We start from the raw sequence: 23,093 nt of genomic DNA, 5'->3' as shown, positions 1-23,093 counted from the left end.
TTTAATCATTTAAAACAAGCGCTAATTTCAGCACCCATTTTACAAACTCCGGATTGGACTCAACCTTTTGAAATAATGTGTGATGCTAGCGATTTCGCTGTAGGAGCTGTTTTAGGATAAAGAAAAAATAAGAAATTACATGTGATATATTACGCTAGTAGAACCCTAGATGCCGCTCAACTCAATTATACGACAACAGAGAAGGAACTCCTAGTTGTAGTTTTTGCAATTGATAAATTTAGGTCTTATCTTGTCGGATCTAAGATTATAGTCTATACAGACCATGTCGCTATCCGTTACCTTCTAAGCAAAAAGGATGCGAAACCTAGGTTACTCAGATGAATCCTTTTGCTACAAGAGTTCGACTTAGATATCCGAGACAAAAAAGGAATAGAAAACGTAGTTGCTGACCATCTTTCCAGACTAGAGCATTTGAAGCCAGACCATTTACCTATAAATGATGATTTCACCTATGACAGATTGATAGCTAAGTTAGATACCGTTCCCCCTGAACCTGATAGAGACAACTTTGGAACAGTTTCAAAGATTAGCAGAGTACCATGGTACGTTGATTTTGTGAATTATCTAGTCGCTGATATCATACCACCTGACCTCAATTATCAACAAAAGAAGAAGTTCTTTAAAGATGTAAGACATTTCTATTAGGACGAACCACTCCTTTTTAAAAGGGGAACAAATAATATCTTTCGACGTTGCGTCCCGGAAGAAAAAGTCAGAAATATCATAGAGCATTGTCACTCTTCACCCTATGGTGGACATTCAAGCACATCTAAGACATACGCTAAGATCCTTCAAGCTGGTCTTTATTGGCCAACACTATGGTGTGATGTCCATACTTATATTGTCCAATGTGACCGGTGCCAGGGCGCTGGAAACATCTAAAGACGCGACGAAATACCTTTGAAGAATATCCAAGAAGTGGAATTATTTGATGTTTGGGATATTGATTTCATGGGACCTTTTCCATCTTCGATGGGAAAAAAGTATATTTTGGTAGCCGTCGACTATGTGTCCAAATGGATAGAAGCTATAGCCTCACCCACTAACGACACAAGAGTAGTCATCAAGTTGTTTAAAAACAATATTTTCCCCAGATTTGGAGTACCACGACTTGTCATAAGTGGTGGTGGATCACATTTTTAATCCAGGATATTCGATAAACTCTTAAGAAAGTATGGAGTAAAACACAGAGTAGCAACACCATATCATCCCCAGACTAATGGTCAAGTAGAAGTATCAAACAGAGAGATTAAGCAAATCTTGGAAAAAACTGTTTCAATATCCAGAAAAGATTGGTCTGAAAAGCTAACAGAAGGATTGTGGGCTGACAGAACTGCTTACAAAACCCCTATTGGAACTACACCATACCAGTTAGTCTATGGAAAGTCATGCCACTTACCTTTTGAACTTAAGCACAAAGCATATTGGGCCATCAAGACCCTGAATTTGGATTACCTAGCATCTGGCGAGAAGCGAATCCTCGATATCCACAAATTGGAGGAACTCCTCCAGAACGCTTACGAGAATGCCATTATATACAAAGAAAGAACCAAATCATGGCATGATAAAAGGATTGTGAAAAAGGACTTTAATATAGGCGACTCTGTTCTCCTTTTCAATTCCAGATTATGACTTTTTCCAGGTAAGCTGCGTTCGAGATGGACAAGCCCCTTTAAGGTTTCCAAAATCCTCAAATCTGGAGCAGTTGAAATCCGGAACAATTCCTGTAACCCGTTTGTGGTAAATGGACTAAGACTGAAGCAATACCAAGGAGGTGACATCCCCACAGAATTCCCTGGCCATACTCTGATCGATCCTCCGGTTCCTACCTCAGAGATATAAAGTTCAAATCGTCAAGCTAACGACGTTAAACAAGCGCTGCATGGGAGGCAACCCATGCTTTCTTTTTCCTTTACTTCACTATTTCGATTTATATTTTCATATGTTATATATATATATATATATATATATATATATATATATATATATATATATATATATATATATATATATATATATATATATATATATATATATATATATATATATATATATATATATATATATATATATATATGTTTAGACACCAGATTGCAGAACTCCGAGGATCCGAAGTTGAGGAGACTCCATTATTCCCTGGACATTGATGATATCACCGATCGAGAGATGCCGTTTGCTTTACTTATTTCCCATTATTAGACTTATTATTTATGCTTGTTTTTCTTTTCTTTTTGACTTTATGCTTGCTTTTCCTTTCCTAGCATCTCTCGATCCGTGACTTATTACTAACTATTCATATATATATATATATATATATATATATATATATATATATATATATATATATATATATATATATATATATATATTACTATTATTATGTTTTTATTTTCTTTTTACTTCACTTTATTTTTTTATTTTATCATTTATCAAACTTAATCAAAATAAAAAAGGCAGCATATTATGGAAGCCTATGTACACCCCCTTTGCAAAATAAGGAAAAAGTTGAAGCCCAAGAACAAGAAATAAGCCCGGCCCAAACACCAAATCCGGCATCATGGCGGGCGCCATGGGGTCTGTATCATTTACGGGACAGAACCCCTAAATTCCCCATTTTTGCCTTCTTCAACCTCTCAAAACCCATTTTTTCCTCCTTCCACCTCCATTGAAGTCCACGAAAATTTCCAACATCATCATTCTAACTCCAACCCATTATCATTCCCAAACTTCACTCATCAATTTCCTCCACCAAAAACCCATTACAATCCCATTTTTACTTCCTTACCATAAAAACCCATTTTTTCTTCACTCACCATCAATGACTGGAATAGAATTCCACAATATCATCCTTCGCGGAGGGAAACCCGGAGAGTGTCAGAACAAAATTTTATAGAAGTTGCAAACACAGAAAATTCTCGCCACCAAGTATGTAGATGAGGACTGTTTGTATACTTTAGGGACGTATCATAGTTTTTTTCATATGCTAGATAATTTAGGACTGCATGAGATTTTTTCTAATAAGGAACCCACCTATGATAGGCTGACCAGGGAATTTCTAAGTTCCCTAATTTACACCGTTCATCCTGGCACTGCTAGCGCGGTTGGTACCATATGTTTTAGAATGTTCAACATTGAATATGAGTACACTACCGACGCCTTAGCAGGTTTGTTAGGAATGCCTTACAGAGAGGGTGCCATTTGTGAGACACCCTTAGATACAGAGTGGGCACTCAAAGCATTTAACTTTTGGAATAGATTATCGAATGTGGGTGCCACTTCTTTTGAAGGAATTTTAGCCTCCACTATTCATAACCCGGCCATCCGTATTTTTCTATATCTTTTGGCATGTACTATTTTTGGTCGGGAAAATTCTAATAAAGTAAATGCTCGCGAGTTGCTATTTTTACAAGGTTGCCTTACTAATCGAAGGATCAATCCTGCTCCTTTTATGCGTGCACATATGTCCGCCATTTTGAAAAAAGGAGGAACCATTTCTTTTGGTGGATTAATTACTTCTATTACTAGAGCACTAAATCTCAATGATGAGTTAGCTACCTTAGAACCGCTCCCTCACCGCACCATTAACTTGAAATTTTTGAAGGATATGAAATTGTGCAAGGTGCGGCGAGCAGGAGGTTATAACCTCATGATCCATGGTGTAGCTATACTGAGTGTTATTTTACCTTACTCTCAGTGTACAGATGTACGACATGCAAGGAACTGGACATATGATCTCGATGCTCCTCCTTTTACAGGTCCTTTGCCACCTAATGTCCCTATGGACGATGGGCAAGGGATCGATGATGAGTATGACCGGCGCGACCAGTCCCCTGCTCATGATATTCCTACACACACTGCATCACCTGCACACATTACACCTTCTTCTTCTGAAAATTTTGCAGGTACCACTCCCGATTTTTACATCATTGAGGAGATGTGGCGCGAGCACCTGGCTCGGGAAGAAAGGCGTGACGCCCTTCTAAACACCACAAACCAACAATTGACTGATAATATGAGTTTTATGGTAGCCTCCCAGCAACGCACAGAGCAAGCACATCGGACTATCACGGAGTCCTTGCTTGCGATCACTAATGAGCAACATCGCCAACAACAGGCTAATGAGCGGCACTTCGCACTTATCGAGGCCAACTAGGGGTATCTCTTAGGTCGCTCTAGGAAGCTGCAGGAAGGTCTTAGCCATCATAGCAGGAGTCGTCGACCCAGGAATCCTGACCAGGACGGTGACGGTACCGGTGATCAACCTTAGTTCTCTCTCTTTCAGGTTACTCCTACCCTATCTCATATCGAAACATTGAGGATAATGTTCGGTTTAAGTGTGGGAGGAGATTTTTATCGTTTTCCTTTATTTTCAGTATGTTTTGTGTGTTTTAGTTGTTTGCTTTTCTTTCAATAAAATAACATGTGTTTGACGAATTATCTGTGTGGTGTATCCGTACTTCTCCCATTTCTTTAGCCTTACCAAAAATTTTGTGAGCAAAGAAAACATTGTATTTTGAATATTCAGGCTATAAGACAGGTTTATGACATGATGTAGAAGACTTGGGAAAACTTTTTCTAAAAATCGATATCGTCTTGACACCGTAGGCTTCATGATTATAAGAGTCGATCCCGATACCCCATATGCTGTGGCCCTAATTTTTGTTCCAAATAAGTCCTTAAGTAGTTTATCCTTGCAGTCAGCTCCGGCTTAAGCATGCTCTACATAGGGGACTAATGAAAATAAGTGAATGATCATACAAATTTCTGCTTTGTTCTCTAGTTGTATGAAATTCCGGGCTAGGTGACTCTCACACGGTCATTTAACCCAACAAAATAAAGAGGTTTGTGAAACATGCAGAAGAAAAATAAAAAGGATATATGCCTATTGTTGGTTGGTTCAGAGGTATCTGGTGCTGAACTTGGTAGGATGGATTATGATCCAATCCCCCATAACTACACTAGGGTTAATTAAAGGGGCTACACCAACTTATGTACCAGAGCCCCATGCTTAAGATCATAATCACTAACCGGTCACCTTACTATGAGTATGTACGGATAACGGGCTTAATGTGATTGCACCTGAATGAAAAGGACTTGAAGAAGATGAAAAGAAGGCCTAGGTATGGTGGGGTGATATGGATTAATTTGTATAGGAACGAAGCCTATGACCACATTTGCAGAAAGTGTCACTACAATATCCTTGAATGAACTTATAAGCCTTTTTAGCCTTGAATTAACTCTGGTTGATACAGTTTTTCTTGCATGAGCTACAAAGAGTTTTGCTTGAGGATAAGCAAAGGTTTAAGTGTGGGAGAATTTGATCACACTAAATCACACCATGTATTTGACTCGGATTGCACATGTTTTTTAGGTCTTTATTATCATTTTGCTTGTGTTATGCTTTCTTTTGTGTTGTTTTCAGGTATTTAGCTCTTTCAGGACCTTTTTAGAAGAAATGAAGCAAAAAGACCAAAAATTAGGGTTTTCGGCAAATATTGTACTCGTGGCGTTCTACACAACGACCGCCATAGGAGAAGCCATGACACATCAGCCTTCAACCAGGAGGAAACTGCCACGATCCCATGAACTTCCCCATTTACTCACATGGCGGGAGCCATGGAGGGGTGGTGGGCGCCACCTTTGAACTCCACGTTCCCACTAAAGAGAAGTTAAAGGGTACCCTGGTCTTTGCATGCTGTTGAGTTCCTCTATAAATAGGTCGTTCTAGTTCCCTTCCAAGACATCCAACTTAGTTTACAACACTAAGACTATAATACCATCTGTAAAAGTGGTAATCCATCACATCGAGGGGTTATCGCACCTTAGTGTAATTGAGTTGGAGCACTTTGATTTTGCTGTCATCTTTATTTTCAAAGTCGAAGGTTTATTTACTTCCTTGTACCAGATTTAAAGCCTCCATTTGGACCAGGTTCTAATTTAATTGCCTTTTTATTTTACTTGCCGTGCCTTAATTTAATTAATTCCTTGTCATGCTTTACTTTATTTAATTTCCTGCCATTGTCTTTACTTTATTTAATTTTCTCGCCATTATCTTTATTGCTCATTTTAATTGTTTTACACGCTTTACTTGTTCTTCACGCCTTACATTCTAAACTTCTTTTCATCATGTTGAATATCGTTGAATTTGTTTGTATTATCATGTCTGGATAAATCTTTCAAAGGTTAGAATGTGAGGATCGCGGTTAATGAGATGTTTTACATATTGCATCTGTAGAAATGTTTTAGGGGTTGTTTTGATTTTTAATTCGAGTTTTCTGAAACAAACTTGGTTAGTTTTAACTACTCAAAGAGTGCGAAAGCACCCTGGCTTAGTTAACTAGGAATTTTTATCACTTTAAGGAAAAACTATTTTTGAAACTGTTTTCGGACGCGTTGATAGATTTAAAATCAGGAAACTCCTTGGTTAAACTTTCCGAATCAAAATCACTTTTCAACTAAGCTTACGAGTCTTATTTCTTAAAAATATGTTTACTACTTTAGCGTTCTGCGCACCTTTTATAAGTGACAATAAAATGCCTTAATTTAAGGGTAAACTCGGTTCTAAATACGCGAAAGCGAGAGTTCCTGTTAAATGGATTCTTTTCAAGAGTAGAAAATATTGTCCCATAAGTAGTTCTATTTAGACAATCGAAGCATCGTTTAACTGACGTGAAATACATTCAAGCCTATCTTTATCTGCATTGTATTTATCATTTTCTTTATTTACTGTTATTTTGCGACATCAATATCTCATTTGTACCACCTTAGATAAACATCGTAACAATAGTAATCGATAGATTGATGATTTGGTCTCTGTGGGATCGATATTCTTTTATATTACTCTGACGTGATTCGTGCACTTGCGAATAGAGCGATCAATGACGATGAACATGAATGTGATTTTCATAATGCATTGTTGGCAATGTTAAATTGGTTAAATTAGATGTTAATTGTTAGTTTTAGGATGTAATACATTAGATAATTGATATGAGGTGTTACATTTTTGAAATAAGTTGTTATAGCATGTTAGGGTGTGTTTGGGTGGTATTTTTGAAAAAATATCTTATGTCAATCAATTGCACCATAATGTCAATCAATTGACCCTTCTAAATTTTTGAAAAGTTGAAAGCAGTTATTGATTAATTGGGAGAATCAATCGATTGCATCAAGCCAATATGTGAAAAATAAAAGAAAAAATGTATAGGAAAGTGAGAACAATCGATTAATACTGTTAAAAAACATGAAAAATAGGTCTGGGAGTGAGAATAATCGATTGATGGTCCCTTTCAATCGATTGCACATATGTAATTTTAGTCAAATAATATTTTGATCATAACTTGAGATTCACGACTCCGTTTGAGGCGAGGTTCGAAGTTTTAGAATGCTAACACGTAACAATTTTCCCCAATAATGGTTTAGGGAGATGAATGTGAATTAATGATATTAATATAATGTTTTCTTTAGGTGCAATGTTGTGAATGTGTAATTCATTCAAGATGATTTGTTATGATGATTAATGATTAATTATGTGGAGAGTACATAATCGTTGTTTATTATGGTGGTAGTTTTGAAGGGGGAGTATGTCGTTGCTATGTTGCATGTTGTTTATGGTTTGAAGGGGGATCATAAACATGTTGTTCTTATTGTTGAATAAATTATATGTCATACATAATTTATGTTGTTGTTGTGAAAGAGGCGAGTTACGAGTCAAGAAAGGTGAATGAGTAACTTGTCCAGAGTATAGAAGGGTGGACTTGGAGCTTACCTTCATTTATTTATCGTTATATTGTATTTTAGTAGTTTAGTACTATGATCTTGTAACACCGGGGACGAGACGATTTTGTTATGTTTTGAGTTAGTGTCGAATTGTGATGTTAAAGTTTAATACTTTATTTGAGAGTTTAATTTGAATTTGTTATCATGTTAATTTCTGTTGCATCTTGTTAAATGTTTTTGAAAGTTTTGTTGGTTGGTGTTTGAGCTGGTTGGCCCGTCCGACCAGGTTTTGTAATTTTTATTTATTTCCTAGCATGCGACATGGGTGTGAAACACTATCAGTGTCGTTTGTTTTTCTAATCGCTTACTAGCATGAGCGTGATTGAAATAAGTAAGAGACTCCCACTTCTATTAAGTGTTACAAGTGTGGTGTTATAGGTCATCGTGAAAACGAGTGTACGAGTTCTAAGAAGAAATGCTACAAATATGGACAAACATGACATCTTATTGCTGATTGTAAGAGTAATGTCATGACTTACTACAATTGTGGAGAGCAAGGCCACCTTAGTACTAACTGCTAGAAGCCAAAGAAGGCCCGGTCTAGAGGGAAGGTTTTACCTTTATCAGGATCAAAACCTACTAGTCATGACATATTGATTTGAGGTATGTGTTTTATCAATGGTGTTCGAAGAAGTTTATTTCTATAACTATTCTGAAGTTTCGATGATAACAAAATGTAAGAGAACAATTTTCTACTCTAACCAGTTTGTTGAGTGTGTAGAAAAATTTGGAACAAGTTATGACTCTTAAGATGTATAGACTTTGAACCTAAGAAAATAAGCATTCAAACAAGTCAACTATGATTTATCAAAGTCAACATTCTGAACAAATGTTCTCAAGACTGACTCTAATATAAAAGGCTCTGACTATCTGCTTATGAAGTCTCAAAATCCACCATCCAAAGATTATGAAGTCTCACCAAAGATTCTAAAGATAGAACTTGGAAATGCTACTCAAGCTTCAACAACAAATATCAGAAGCCTCTGAATGGAAGTTGTCCAAAAATCAACAAAAGATTTGATGTGATAGAAGTACAGAAGCAAATATACTTTTTTCCATAAAGTAATGTACTTTGTGTCAAAGAATTCTTCCATGACCAATCATCTTTACCAACTACATGCTACATCGCCACATTAGCGTTTTATTTGAAGTGATATTCTCCAATGGGTACTTAGAGGATATTTTTATCTTCACCTCCAGCAGATCTATTTTGCATCTATTTAAAAAGGACTTTGAAGATTGAAGAAGGTGACGAACATATACTTGATACAGGCACTAAACTACATCAATGCTCACACTCATAAACAAATAAGAAATGTTGCTTATGCATATACACTTAGAACAAAGATCATTGAAGATTCTTGTTAAGTGTAGAACTTGATTGTAAACTTGTGTATCTGCTTTTCAGAAGCATCTATAAACACAAAAACTCTTATTACAATTTTGATTGTAATCCCCAAGAGACCAGGTTAGGTCGGGCTCTTGATAAGTCAATAACATGTTGTTAATGAGGAATCTTCTTAAGAGATCAAGTAGGCCAGGCCTTTAGGAATCACTGACCGTCAATTTTCTTAGGAGATCAGTTGGGTCAGAATCGTGAAGAAAGTGATTTTGGTTATTTTGTTCATTTTTTTAATGGTTATTTTGGGTTGCGAAAAACTATCATTCTTGAAACCCAATTCACCCCCCCCCCCTTTCTTGTGCTTTCATAAGCCTATATTAGCATCAGAGCGTCGTTTATGGTATTGACGACTTTGTGTCAAAACACTTAATTATGTCAGATAAAGATCCACCTTTCTATTTGAAACACAATGACATATACCAGTGGTGAGAAGTCAAATACAAACAATAATGATCATTACTTTGTTAAACCTCCAATATTTGATGGAGAAAAGTTAGATTACTGGAAGGAGAGAATTGAAAGTTTCTTCCTTGGATATGATGTAGATTTATGGGATATGGTAGTAGATGAATACACACATCATATGAACCCAGGTGGTGATAAGCTTGACATAAGCAAATGAGTGAAACTCAAATGAAAGATAACAAAAATCACCATAGATGAAGAATTTTTTTTCTAAATGTTATTTCCTACAATGAGTATGAAAAGATCACAAATAGAGACTCAACTAAGTCTATATTTGATTCTTTAAGAATGAGTCATGAGGGAAATGAGCAGGTGAAATAAACTAAGGCACTGTCCTTGATTCAAAAGTGCGAGGCTTTCAAAATCTACAAAGATGAAACTATTGAAAATATGTTCTCAGGGTTTCAAACTCTTGTTGTTGGTTTGAAATTTTTGGACAAAGGCTATGCAACTTAAGATCATGTAATAAAATCATCAAAAGCCTGCCAATAAAATGTAGGCTAATGATAACAACACTAAAAGTGTTAAAGGATCTAAAACAATATAACTCTGGAAGAGCTGTTAAGTTCTCTGAGAAGTCATGAGATCGAGCTAGAAGAGGATGAGCCTCAAAGGCAGAAAACATTTGTGGATCTAAATTCAAAAGCCAAAGCTCTTCAAGCTAAAGCAGAAAAATCTGAAGAAGAGTCTGATTATGAGGATGAGTTTTCTCGTTTGTCCAAAAATTCAACCATCTCTTGAAGAAAAGACATAACAACTTTAGAGGTTATAGAAGAGGAGGAAGATGTGAGTCAAACTCTGGACATGATAGGCCTGGAATAGACACAGAAGGAACCTACTTTGAGTTCGGAAAACCATGTCACTGCATGAATGAGTGTCCTAAACTCATCAAGGAAAAAACTAAGGTATGATTCTCCAAATAAAATAAGAAAGGTCTAATGGAAACATTGGACGAATTTGACTCCTTAGAAGATTACTCTGAAGAAGTACAAGACAACATAGCGTCATGGTTGGCACTGAAGATTCAGAACCATAATCAAATTCAGAATCAAAAGAGCTATTTTCTCAATTTAATCGTACTGAACTTGAAATAGCCTTGGTATAAGTGTTTGAAAAGGTCAAAATATCCAGGAAAAACACATGAAACATGAGAAGATTCGTGCTGATGATTTTTTAGAGCATAGTGAGTTGATAAAAGAAAACTCTTCTTTAAAAGAAAAAAAATGATGTTTTAGAAAGAAAAAAATATTGCTCTCAGAAGCAAAAATTAAAAACTTGAAGAAGAAACTCTTTTAGAATCTCCTATCAAATTTTAATGTATGTCTAAGAAATATGATACAACTTTTCAAAAAAAATTTAGCTAAAAACATAGACAGAAGAAAAATGGCTTCCTTGATCTATGGTGTAAGCAGAAATGGGAGAAGAGGACTTGGTTATGAGCCACCCAAACACTCTAGGGTCAAACTAAAATCTAAACAAAAGGCCATAAAGACAAAGGCTTTATATTCTCATTTCATTTACGGTCACACACACAACACTGATTAAGCACACAAACCCCGAGGTGATACAACCTCTAGAAAGACTAACCATAAAGGACCCAAAAAGAGATGGGTACCTAAAAATAAAATAATCTATATTGTAGATATCCAGTCATGGTACCTGGACTCTAGGTGCTCGCAACACATGACGGAAGAAGGCATATGTTCAAAGAGTTAGAACTTAAGCTTTGAGGCTCAGTAGGCTTTGGAAGAGATCAGAAGGGTAAAATCATTGGTACTGGAGCCAATTAAGTGAAGGTCTAATGCATAACTTATTGTTCATAACTTATTGGTTGAAGGCCTAATGCATAACTTATTGTCCATAAGTCAATTAAGTGACAATGGCGATCACATTATCTTAAATAAAAATTTGTGTAAAGTTGTTAGTTAGAAAGATGGTTTTGTAATCGTCAGAGGCAAGAGGAAAAACAACATTTACAAAATCAAACTTTCAGATTTAGAAATCAAAATGTTAAATTTCTTATGTCTGTGAATAAAGAGCAATGGACCTAGCATAGAAGGTTGGGCATTGTTAGCATGATAAGGATCTTTATGCTTAACAAGTTAAACCTTGTCAGAGTTCTCCCAAATATGAAGTTTGCTTCATATTCTCTTTGTGAGGCATGTCAAAAAGGAAATATTTCTAAAAATCTATTTCAAAGCTTAAAAATATTGTTTCCACCTCTAGACCTCTAGACCTCTTGCACATTGATCTGTTTGGGCCAGTGAAAGATGCATTAGTAAATGGCAAGAAGTACATATTAGTTATTGTTGATGACTACATCATATGAACTTGGGTAAAGTTATTAAGGCACAAGAATGAGTCACATTTTGTGTTAACAACCTTATTCTCTCAAGTTCAAAATGAAAAGGGTCTAACAATTTTTAAGATCAGGAATGATTAAGGTGGTGAATTTGTAAACAAATCCTTTAAGAAATTCTTTGATGAACATGGAATTTTACATGATTTATCCTATCCTAGAACTCCTTAGCAAAATGGAATTGTAGAGAGGAAAATAGAGCATTACAAGAAATGGTCAGAACCATGATCAATGAAACTAATATGGTAAAGCACTTATGGGCAGAAGTCGTGAATATAACTTGTTACATTCAGAACAAGATCTCTATACGACCTATTCTGGTTAAGACTCCATAGGAATTGTGGAAGAACAAAAAGCCCAACATTGCTTATTTTCATCCATTTGGTTGTACCTGTTTTATTCTCAACACAAAATATAACTTGAACGAGTTTGATTCTAAAGCTCAAAAGTGTATCATGTTAGGATACTCTAAATGCTCAAAAGGCTACAATGTGTATAACACTGAAACCAATATCATTGAGGAATCAATTCATGTTAATTTTGATGATAAGCTTGACCTTGGAAAGTCAAAGCTAGATGAAAAACTTGTAGATCTGAAGATCACATTCTTAAACCCTAAGGGTATTCAACTTGAAATAGAATAATCAACATCTGAAGTTGTTGATTTATCAGATGATGTTGACACACCAGCACCTTAGAAGAAGCTCAAGCAAATACTATATCACTCTAAAGAACTTATTCTTGGTGATTGTTCGCAAATATTATGAGTCTATCAGAATAACTAACTGCAAGTGTACGGTCTATCGCGTAGTTTTAAAAGATATCAATCCCACAGAGACCTAACTGTCAATATATCCTTTCCAGTTGCTACAATGTTTATCTAAGGCGAATCAATTAAGCAAAAAAGATATGAAATAAACAACTTTAATAAATTCAGACAAATAATACCGGGATGTGGCTCTCATCAAACAACATCACTCTAGATTGCTTCTAAATAGGATCACTATACGGGGCAATATTTTCTACTTTGAAAAGAATGTAATTGAACAGGGATTGTCACTTTCGTGTATTCAGAACCAGATTTGACTCTCTAATTTATACCGTCCACTGTCACGTGTGACCGATGCTTTTTGCGTTAAAATAGTAAACTCTATTTTAAGAAATCAAACTCTTTACTCAGTTGAAAAGTAATTTTGATTGGAAAATTTAACTTAAAAGGGTTCCAGGCTTTCTCTCTGGTAACCGGATCCTAAACCTATAAACGCGTCCATAAATAGTTTTAAAACCTCCTTCTAGAAATATTATACTTTCTAGTTAATCAACAAAGTTCTTTCGCGGTATTCATTATTCAAAAACAAACCAATCTTATTCTTTAATGTCATACGACTTTCGATCTTACCCGACGTTTTCATGGCTCTACTTTCATAGTGACAGATTAAATTGAGTTCAGAAAAATTATATTAAAACCAAAACAACTCACAATTGAAATCGTAAAGAAACAACAGTTAGAGTACCGTCAAGTGACGATCCTCACATCCCAGCATCAATAAATTAGCTGGACATGCTTATGACAAACATGAAAACGTAAGTTTGAAACTTAGAAGTAGACATTGTAGAATGGTAATTTAAAATAATACGGTGCGATAAATAAGACTTGGAAATAAAAGAAGTAGTGCGAGGCGAGGAAAATAAAGTGCGAGTAAATAAATAAAACGGTAATAAAATGAGAAATATAATAAAAATATGCTCCAAACGGAGGCTTGAATCTGGTACATAATAAATTGATGAAGACTTGTAAAGAAATATAAATGGCGGTAAGATTAAAATGCGGGAAAATAAAGTGCTCCAAACTTCGTACAAACTCAATACTCTCTGGTGCTATACTCCCTCGATGTGACGAGTTATAACTTTGATCGATAATTCTAGTGCTCAAGATTGTGCTAAGCTTGGATGCCTTGGAAAATGAAGCTTATCACCTATTTATAATGTTCCAAATTCCAAAATATCAAGTGGAAAGCTTCTTCATTCATGGGAGAAAATATAGGAGTGCATGGAGTGAGTGGGAGACCAAGCAAGTCCATTTTCTAACTGCCTGGCCTTCACAAAGGATGACGAATGCTACCTTCCTAACGTGTGGAAGAATGGGTCAGTCTGCCCGTTGGTGAGTGAGACATGTCATTTCTCATATGACATTCTCCATGGCGAATGCTATGTAGGTCGCCTTGTGTGTAATTTCCCAATTTTTTCTTCATTTTGCATCCGAATTGCTTCGTTTCTTTGCACATGGCTCCTATATGGTCAAATACCTGAAATGCAGACAAAATACCCACATAACACTGGAAATAGAGGTAAAACAAGTATAAAACGAGTCAAAATAATGGTGTAATTTGCTGTTATCAAACTCCTCCATACTTGAACCTTTACTTGCCCTAAAGCAAACATTTATGAAGAAGAAAATAGTGGTGCCTTTGTAACTGTTCTAGGCTAAAGATTTTAATCACTCAAGGTCATATTGATAGGTACTAACTCGCAAACCAAGGGTATCGTAACTGTCGTACCCCAATTTTGACCATCCTTTTTGTCCTTTCTATACAGATCACTAACATATTTAGAGTCCCATATGGGTCACCGGGTCAACTCCAATGACCTAAAAAGTCAAAGGAGAACCGTGTTGACTTTTAGTTCCTCACAGGGACTTAATATTGATTTAGGGGTATAATAAGAATATCATCATACTAGAGGTATATAGGTTAATATTAAGATGGAACAATTTATGACATTATTATTGGTTAAACGGGGTTAATATTATTATTTGCTAAGTTATATTTTTACTAATTGGAAAATATATTAATATTGGGATAAATTAGGAATAAATCAATTTTTCGTCAAGTTATTATATCGAGGGAAATATTAATAGGATAATTGGGTTTATTAGAATATTAAATTCTTACTAATGGTGAATTATTATTATTAATATTATTTTTATTATTAAATTATTATTATTAATAGTATTATTATTTATTAATATAATTATTATTTATTAGGATTATTTATTATTAGGAATATTATTGATATTATGTCTAAAAAATATTATTATTATTATTATTATTATTATTATTATCGTTATTATTTATTAGATTATTATTATTATTTGATTATTACTATTATCATTAATATTATTATTATTATTGAATTATTATTATTATTATCATTATTATTATTATTGGATTATTATTCTTAATATTATTCCTATTATTTTTGGATTATTATTATTATTGGATTAATATTATTATTAACATTAATCAGTTTTATTTTGATGTTATTGGCCTTGGGGCCTTTTAAATCGAGAATCAGACAAGGCTCAATCTAGGGCCCGTTTCAGTTGGGTCAATTGAGTAACCCAACTCCACATTTTAGTTGGGTCAGGTAGGACCCATATTCCCTGGACCGGGTCAAGCCCATGTCCCGAACCCTATTCATCTTCTTCCCCATTCAGAAACCCTAATTTTGCGTACAGAATGAGCAATCAAATATTTCCATTTTTATTCCAAAACATTCAAATCTTGAATTATATAATCAAAATTAAACCAAATACATTACAAATATCAGCTACAATTTGGAACCCTAAACCTATTTTTGAACAAAATCAAAATCTAATAAAACTACAATCAAATCAGATTCAAAAACTTCATAAATTAATCAATCTAATTAAAAATATTAACCTAATTTGAATCTATATAAACCTAATGATTAAAACAGAATGAGGACGGAGAAAAACCCTAAAGATAATCCTCAACAATCTTGTTCCTACAATTCATGAAACCTCACCAAATATCCAATCAAATAGAAGTTAACGTTTAATATCTAAACCCTAACTCTCTTAAGTTAAGCCTCGATCCAAGAACCTCGCACAAAATAGAAAAATTAAGAAGTTAAAAGGGGAAAGAGAAGCAATAAAATAAAATGAAGAAGAAGAGAAGTGATCTTACCTCATCACCAGAATAAACCTCCATTATGAAGGTTGGTCTTCGTAATCTCACCTTTGCTTTGAATTGTTGTTTGTGTGTATACGTTGTGGATTTACATTATGTTTGATTTATGGGTTTATGGGAAATTAGGATTAGGGTTCATCATATGAATCCTAGGGTTCTTCATGTTAGGGTTAGGGTTCCACCCATATAAGGTTAGGGTTAATATGTTGAACCCTAGGGTTCATCTGGGAAATGAGTTAGGGTTCTTCGATTTGAATGCGTTTTTGGGTTGAAGAAGTTGTTAGGGTTCATTTGGGGAACCCAGGTTGAAGGGTTCTGGAAGATTGTTGATGAACACTTGATGATTTCGGTTGAAGACCAATCGGAATCTATGGAAGGTGGGGTTTTGGGTGGTGGCGCAAGGTGGAGAAGGGTGGCTCATCGTGAGAGTTTAGAGAGAGTTGAGAGAAAAGCAGAGCATAGAGAGAGAAAGAAGAGAGAAAAATGAGAGTTTGTGAATGGGTGACGCTCATATACCCTCTCTCTCTGTTGCTAGATCTAAGACGCGTGCCCCCTGATGGCCACCCGATGAACATACTTTGACATATCCCGAGCGGGTAAATCCACGATGCACCTTTGTTTCACCTCAATCTCATCCCTCAATCTGGAAGACTTGCTTCGTTATCCTATCCAATGTGTGGGAGTCGATATTGTTGACTCTTTAGTCAACGTATCAGACGCTCCTGGTCGAGAGTCCACCATTGACTCTCCCAGGGCGCCTCTGGATGCAGTGGGCCCAGAGAGGCCAATGAGCCTCTCTCTATTTCTCTTAGCACCCCCAAACTCCAGCTCAATTGCTAACCCAGTTTAAAATGCACACCCTTTCGTTTTTTAAATTTTAAATTAATTATTAATTTTCATTTATCCATTTAATTTTTAGTTAATTAATTATTAATTATGATTTATCCATTAATTCAAATAAAAATAAAAATTAAATTTTTGTTATTTTAATTTTGACATGTTTATCTAATTAATTAATTATGATGAAAATATTTTAATTGATTAGGTTTTTTATCAATTATAGTAGGATTAATTAAATCATGAATTAGGGCATTTAATCCGGGATAATTATTAGGGTTTAAGGGATATAAAATGGAATAAAATCTGGAAAAAGGATATGTCTTATGACATCCTATTTACATTATTTGTATTATCTTTAATTTGATCTATTTTTGTATTATATATTTAATATATTATTACTAAATTAAATGACATTCTCAAATTAAAACGGGATAAAGACGTTGGGATATAATGTGGGATAAAGGGGTTACCAAAGATTAAATCGGGATAAAAATTGGAATAAGGGGGTTATCACATAACTATGACTCCTATTTTATTTTCTTAAATAATTTAAAGTGAGATTTTTGCAAGGGATAAAGGGATAAAATCAATTCAACTTCATTTCAAACCATAAGACCTCTACCCTAGTGTATTGAGGCATTTTCTAAAAAACACTTCTCCGCCCCCGATGCGTGAGAATTTTCAAGGGATAAAAATAACCAATCAATCAACATTTTCAAGAAGAACTATAATACTATGATCCCTCGCCTAATGCGGAGGTACGTAGGCGTAAAGTTATAAAGTTTAGCGAGTACAATTATAAAAAACCTTTTTGGGTCTCTCATCCATTTGAATGTAATACCATCTTTAAATAAACAAATAACTAATAATTAATAAATATTAAATCAAACACCTTAGAAACATACACTAGCCATAGAATTGTAGGAGGATCCTATTGAGTACAATTGAGGTAAGGGGTGCCTAACACCTTCCCCTTACTTAACTGACTCCCGAACCTAGTATCTCACCTTAACTATTAGGTTTTATCATTATTTCCCTTGTTCCTTATGAACGAATAAAGGGTGGTAGCGACTCTGTCATTTTTCCAACCGTGACAGCCGGCATCTCTGCCAGGGAATTCTTATATTATCCCTAAAGAGAGTCTGTCCTAACCTCCGGTTCTAGGTTTTTGTGTGTTTTCTTGGTTTACTTGATTTTTATTTATTTATCTATTTTTACTTCTTTTCATTTATTCATTTGTATTTTACATTCTATTCTCCTTGTTACTCTCTTATATTAAATTGTCATTGGTTGGGATTGATACTATGTGAGAAGCTAAAACCTAAGATCGAGAAAAAAATATAAGCTTAAGTAAGGGGTCGTTCTGTCTTGGCCATCTGGGTTCTCATCTCGTAGGGTCTTTGATGATGATCCGCCCAAAATAGATCAATTAAAAAGGTTTGTCATGAGAAGGCCAACACTTCTTCATGATAAAACTTTGATTTTGGTCCATGACTCTGGGGACCTCTTCTAGAACCCTCTTAACTTAGGGTAACCTTATGTGATCAACCTGTAAAGGTCGTTACTAAGGTCCCTTCTAGACGAGAATTATCCCGAAGGATTACCGTAGGAAGACTTGCTCCTTCTCATGGTAAAGCAAGGGTATAATCCATGACTCTAGGACTATTATCTTAGCCAAAGCTTTATATCCTACAAGTGATGGGATTGGGTAGTCTAACCTTAGATCTAACCTAATCTTAAGCAGCCTACCCAACATAAGGCATACTTACATGATCACCCCAACAAAAATATTTAAAGTTAAGAGACGTTCATATCATCATGCCATTAACATCAAAATAAAGCTTTTACATATATTTACCATCCTTTGGGGAATTTCAAAATTTGTTGTAGGTACTCAATGGAAATGAATAAAAGGATAACTCTCCGCATCAAGGCAACCATGCCAGATATCCAAAGTTTAAAGGTTCTTCAGGGGCTAATTCCCAACTCCATTCAGCGGAAGTTTACACTCAAATACGGGGGGATTAATGATCTCTTGAGAATCCTTGTGAAGGTAGAGGCAGTCACTACCTTAGCTCAATTCTACGATCCACCCTTGCGGGGTTTCCTCTTTTAAGACTTTCTCCTAGCCCCCACGCTAGAATAGTTTGGGTTATATGTAAACGTCCTAAAAGTAGAAAAGGACCCTACATGGAAATGAGGAAGAAGATAAAGCCTATAGACTTGGCTATGACTTTAGGGATATCCCCTGAGGACCTTATGTCATATTACAAAGAAGATAGGGATGCCCAAGGTCTCAGAAGAAGTTACTTGGAGGGGGTATCCCGGAGAATGGCTGGGGCAGAAAGGTGGGGGTCTTATATTGACGTCGTGGCTTTAATAATGTTTGGGATAGTCCTCTTCCCTAAAGTGAGTGACTTCGTGGATGTCGCTGCCATCAGTATCTTTTGGACAGTGAAAAATCTAGAAATAGATCTAGTGTCCATGTTACTCACTGATGTCTACTATACCATGAGCATCTGCCATAATAGGGAGAAGGGATCACTACGCTATTACATTCCATTATTGTACCAATGGTTTGCCTCACATATTTATAGGGACATCCATCTAATAGAGACCAAGGGTAATCACCCTTGGGCTCAAAAAGTAGCATCCCTCAATGAGGGATCGATCCTCTGGTATCCGAAGAAGATAGACACTAGGAACATAATTATTAGCCGTGGGATTTCTCCCAATGTACCCCTCATTGGTTAATCATGTACTAGCTCTAAGACAATTGGGTCACCCCATATGGGAGAGGCCTAAAGAAGACGAGATAGAGGAGTTTATCTTGCATGGGGGAGAGTCTTCATTTATATAACTGCTTAGGAAGGTTACTCGAGCGTGGGAAAAAGTGCATGTCAAGGACAACAAGCCAAAAAGGAAGGGTATTTCGTCCGAAGAGTCATACACCCCTTGGATTAAGGGAAGGATTTGTCTAGTTAAGTTGCCTTTCATAATTGACCCGGCTTACGTCCCAGACATGCCTAACCCTATTACAATGTCCACTGAAGAGGTCGGTCGTCTTAAGCTACAAAATAAGGAAAGCCTAGAACATAATCTTTACGACGCGGCCTATGAAAAGAACCAGATAAGCTACAACCTGGAGCTGAAGGACAAATATCTCCTTGAGAATATGGAGGAACTCCATACTGAAAGAAGTAAAAGACGAAAGACTTTGGGGGGTTTATTCAGTGTTGGAGTTAACTTTGAAAATCTAAACGGTAAGTTAAAAGAGGCCCAAGCTGAAGGTCCGATGTGGAAGAGGGCATAAGAGTTAACCGTATGGGAACAACAGGAAAGAGAAAGCATTATAATGACTCAGATCTATGGATTCGAAGAGGCGCTTACGAAATCCCAGGCTATTGCTGCTAGGAAACAACAACTAAGGATAGAAGTTGAGTAGATGCTGCCACTTAATTGGAGAAGGATCTACCAAGAGATTTTGAACCTAAGAGAGCAGGTGCATCTTCAAAATCAAGACCATGAAGTCCTGACAGCTCAGGTCGCACAGTTAGAGGGAGAAATCCAGCACCTAAGGGACCTCTCTGCCGCTACTCAAGTCATTATTCAAGAATAAGGTGACCGAGCTGAAGCATGGAGGATCGAATATTCCAATTTGGAGGAGTTCGCCAACAACTTAATGCGGGACATTCCTAGCATGTACATAAGAGTTGATGGCGTGGAAAACTTCTACAACACTTCCCAAGAAGTACTCGAGTTTATCAGGCTATATGATGTCATGTTGTAAGATTTTAAAGCCCACTTGAAGAGGGCCATGGAGGCACCACTCTAGTTTTTATTTTCTTTTGAGAATTTGTCTTTCCGTTTTTTTATTATTTCTTGATGTATTGTTATAAGTGGGGCATCACCCCCGTACAAACCTTTACTTTGGATTTATGAATAAATTTATTTCTATGATATTTACAATCGTGTTCATATTCCTAAAAATGTGTGACAATGGATTTTGAATGTTCCCTAAAGAAATAAAAACAAAATATTTTTGCATACATTATCATGCATTCATGCACACTTAATTTCATAGGCATTGAAAAGAAAACAAAGTCACTTTTCCTCGTACTTTCCCAATATCTTCAAACATAACAACCTGAGTCTCTAAACTCGAGCTCAACGTAAGAAGGCCATGGAGCAACTTGAACAGAGTCGGGCAACACTTAGGGTGGATATGGACTCGGTCAAAGGGAATATGGAGGAAATAAAGGACAAGATGGATCAACTCACCAGAGTCATTACCAACATGTTGGCAAGGGAAACTGATACTGACAAAAGGAAGGACATTTCCACGTCCACACCCCTACCTGGAGATGGTAACCCTCTACAAGGGTTTATTTTTGACATCCAATGTGGTGAAGCTAAGGATGGTGTCTTTCATCTTGAAGGGTCTACCCTAACTCTTGCTCACAATGAGGCATCCCGTCCCATACACATACCAATTTCGTAAGACAACTATGTGGATCTAAGCCAATAATATAAGGAGGAAGATCCTAGGGGCATGGTCCAAGAAATCAAACTAGTTACTCACTCTGCTTCCACTATTGGGGAAACAAAAACTGAAGACAAATATAAAGTCCTAGAAGAAAGACTGAAAGTGATTAAAGGCTTCAGTATCGTTGGAGTTGATGCTATGGGGATGTGCTTGTTACCAGACATAGTTATACATCCAAAGTTCAAAACCCTGACTTCGAGAAATACAAGGGCGTCAGTTGCCCAAGGAACCATCTCAAGATGTTCGTCAGAAAGATGGTTTCTAATGCAGCAAATGAGAAACTAATGATGCATAGCTTCCAGGACAGTCTAAGTGGGGCATCCTTGGACTGGTACATGCAACTGGAAAGAACCCATGTCAAGACTTGAGGGGACCTAGCTAATGCCTTCTTAAGACAATAAAACATATAATTTTGATATGGCTCCCAATCATATGCAACTTCAAAATCTTTCCCAAAAGGGAAGTGAATCCTTCAAGGAGTATACCCAAAGGTGGAAAAAACTGGCTTCCCGCGTACAACCTCCACTTTTGGAGAACGAGTTGGTTGACATGTTCATGGGCACCCTGCAAGGCCCTTATTACAAAAAGATGACTGATTCAATATCTACCAGATTTGCTGACTTGGTAATAATTGGGGAAAGAATTGAGAATGGCTTGAAAAACAGTAAGATCGGAAAACCATCCTCGAATCAAAAGAGTAACAAAAGGTACTCCAACAGTAACAACTCAAAGAAAGGTGAGACCAACGCTGTCACAATCGAAGGGAGTTCTCAGGTGGCTTACAATTCTTACGTAGTTGCAGTGGGCCCTAATCAATATCCACAACAAGCATATTCTATGCCTCAAGCACAACAGGCTAGAGCACTGTCTCAACAAAATCAAGAAAATGGGTATGCCCAGAGGGATCAACAAAGGCCAGGGAAGGAGTTCGACCCCATACCGACAACATATACTCAGGTCTTTCCATACTTAATTCAAAAGGGATTGGTAGAGATTAAACCTCTGGCACCTCTACCAAATCCTCTTCCCCGTGGGTACGATGCTAACGCCAGGTGTGACTTCCACGCCAGGTCACCAGGACATACTACTGAAAAGATTTTGACACTTAAGTTCAAGGTACAAGACTTATTGGATCGCAAGATTATCTCTTTCGCTCTAAAGGGTCCAAATGTGAAGGGAAATCCAATTCCAGGACATGATGGTCCAACTATCAATGCGGTAGAAGGACTAGACAACACCGTTATGCCCCAAATGGTAGATCAGGTGAAAACTCTCATGTCAAGGATACGTGAAAAATTGTTTGGTTACAAGGAATTCAAAGAGGTACATGCTAACTGTAAACTTTGCCTCGTCAGTCCAGACACATGCGGGAAGATGAATGAGTGTCTTCAATAAATGATGAATAAAGGTTTGGTTCAAATCGGGTATACTAGGAAGATATAAGATGTCTCATTTATATAATCTCAGGGACACACACCTGTTGAGATCCCTTACTAGCAAGTGGAAACTCCATCACCATTTCAAATATCATTTCAAATGCCTTCCCATACATCAATACAAATACCAATTCCAAATCCATCTCAAGTTCCATTTCAAATACCTGTGAAGTCAGAGGACCATATTGTCTTCCATATTCCTGCATTGTTCCCATTCGAAAGCACTAAGCATGTACCTTGGAATTATAACTCTACA

General features: G+C 36.3%; 1 protein-coding gene across 1 annotated transcript; it reads left to right on the top strand.

Moving 5' to 3' along the window:
- The first annotated feature begins 21,818 nt into the window (after positions 1–21,818).
- On the top strand, positions 21,819–22,796 carry LOC127082617 (uncharacterized). The gene has a single exon (XM_051022844.1). The coding sequence runs from the start codon at positions 21,819–21,821 to the stop codon at positions 22,794–22,796; it is 978 nt and encodes a 325-aa protein (XP_050878801.1).
- Positions 22,797–23,093: the final 297 nt, after the last annotated feature.

Source organism: Lathyrus oleraceus, chromosome 5 (assembly GCF_024323335.1).
Source record: "Lathyrus oleraceus cultivar Zhongwan6 chromosome 5, CAAS_Psat_ZW6_1.0, whole genome shotgun sequence".
Taxonomy (NCBI): domain Eukaryota; kingdom Viridiplantae; phylum Streptophyta; class Magnoliopsida; order Fabales; family Fabaceae; genus Lathyrus; species Lathyrus oleraceus.
The sequence above is the reverse complement of the archived record's forward strand: the minus strand, read 5'-3'. Positions and strand labels throughout refer to the sequence as shown.

Coding starts and splice junctions, on each gene's coding strand:
- LOC127082617 (XM_051022844.1), top strand. CDS start 21,819: ATGGCTCCCAATCATATGCAACTTCAAAATCTTTCCCAAAAGGGAAGT.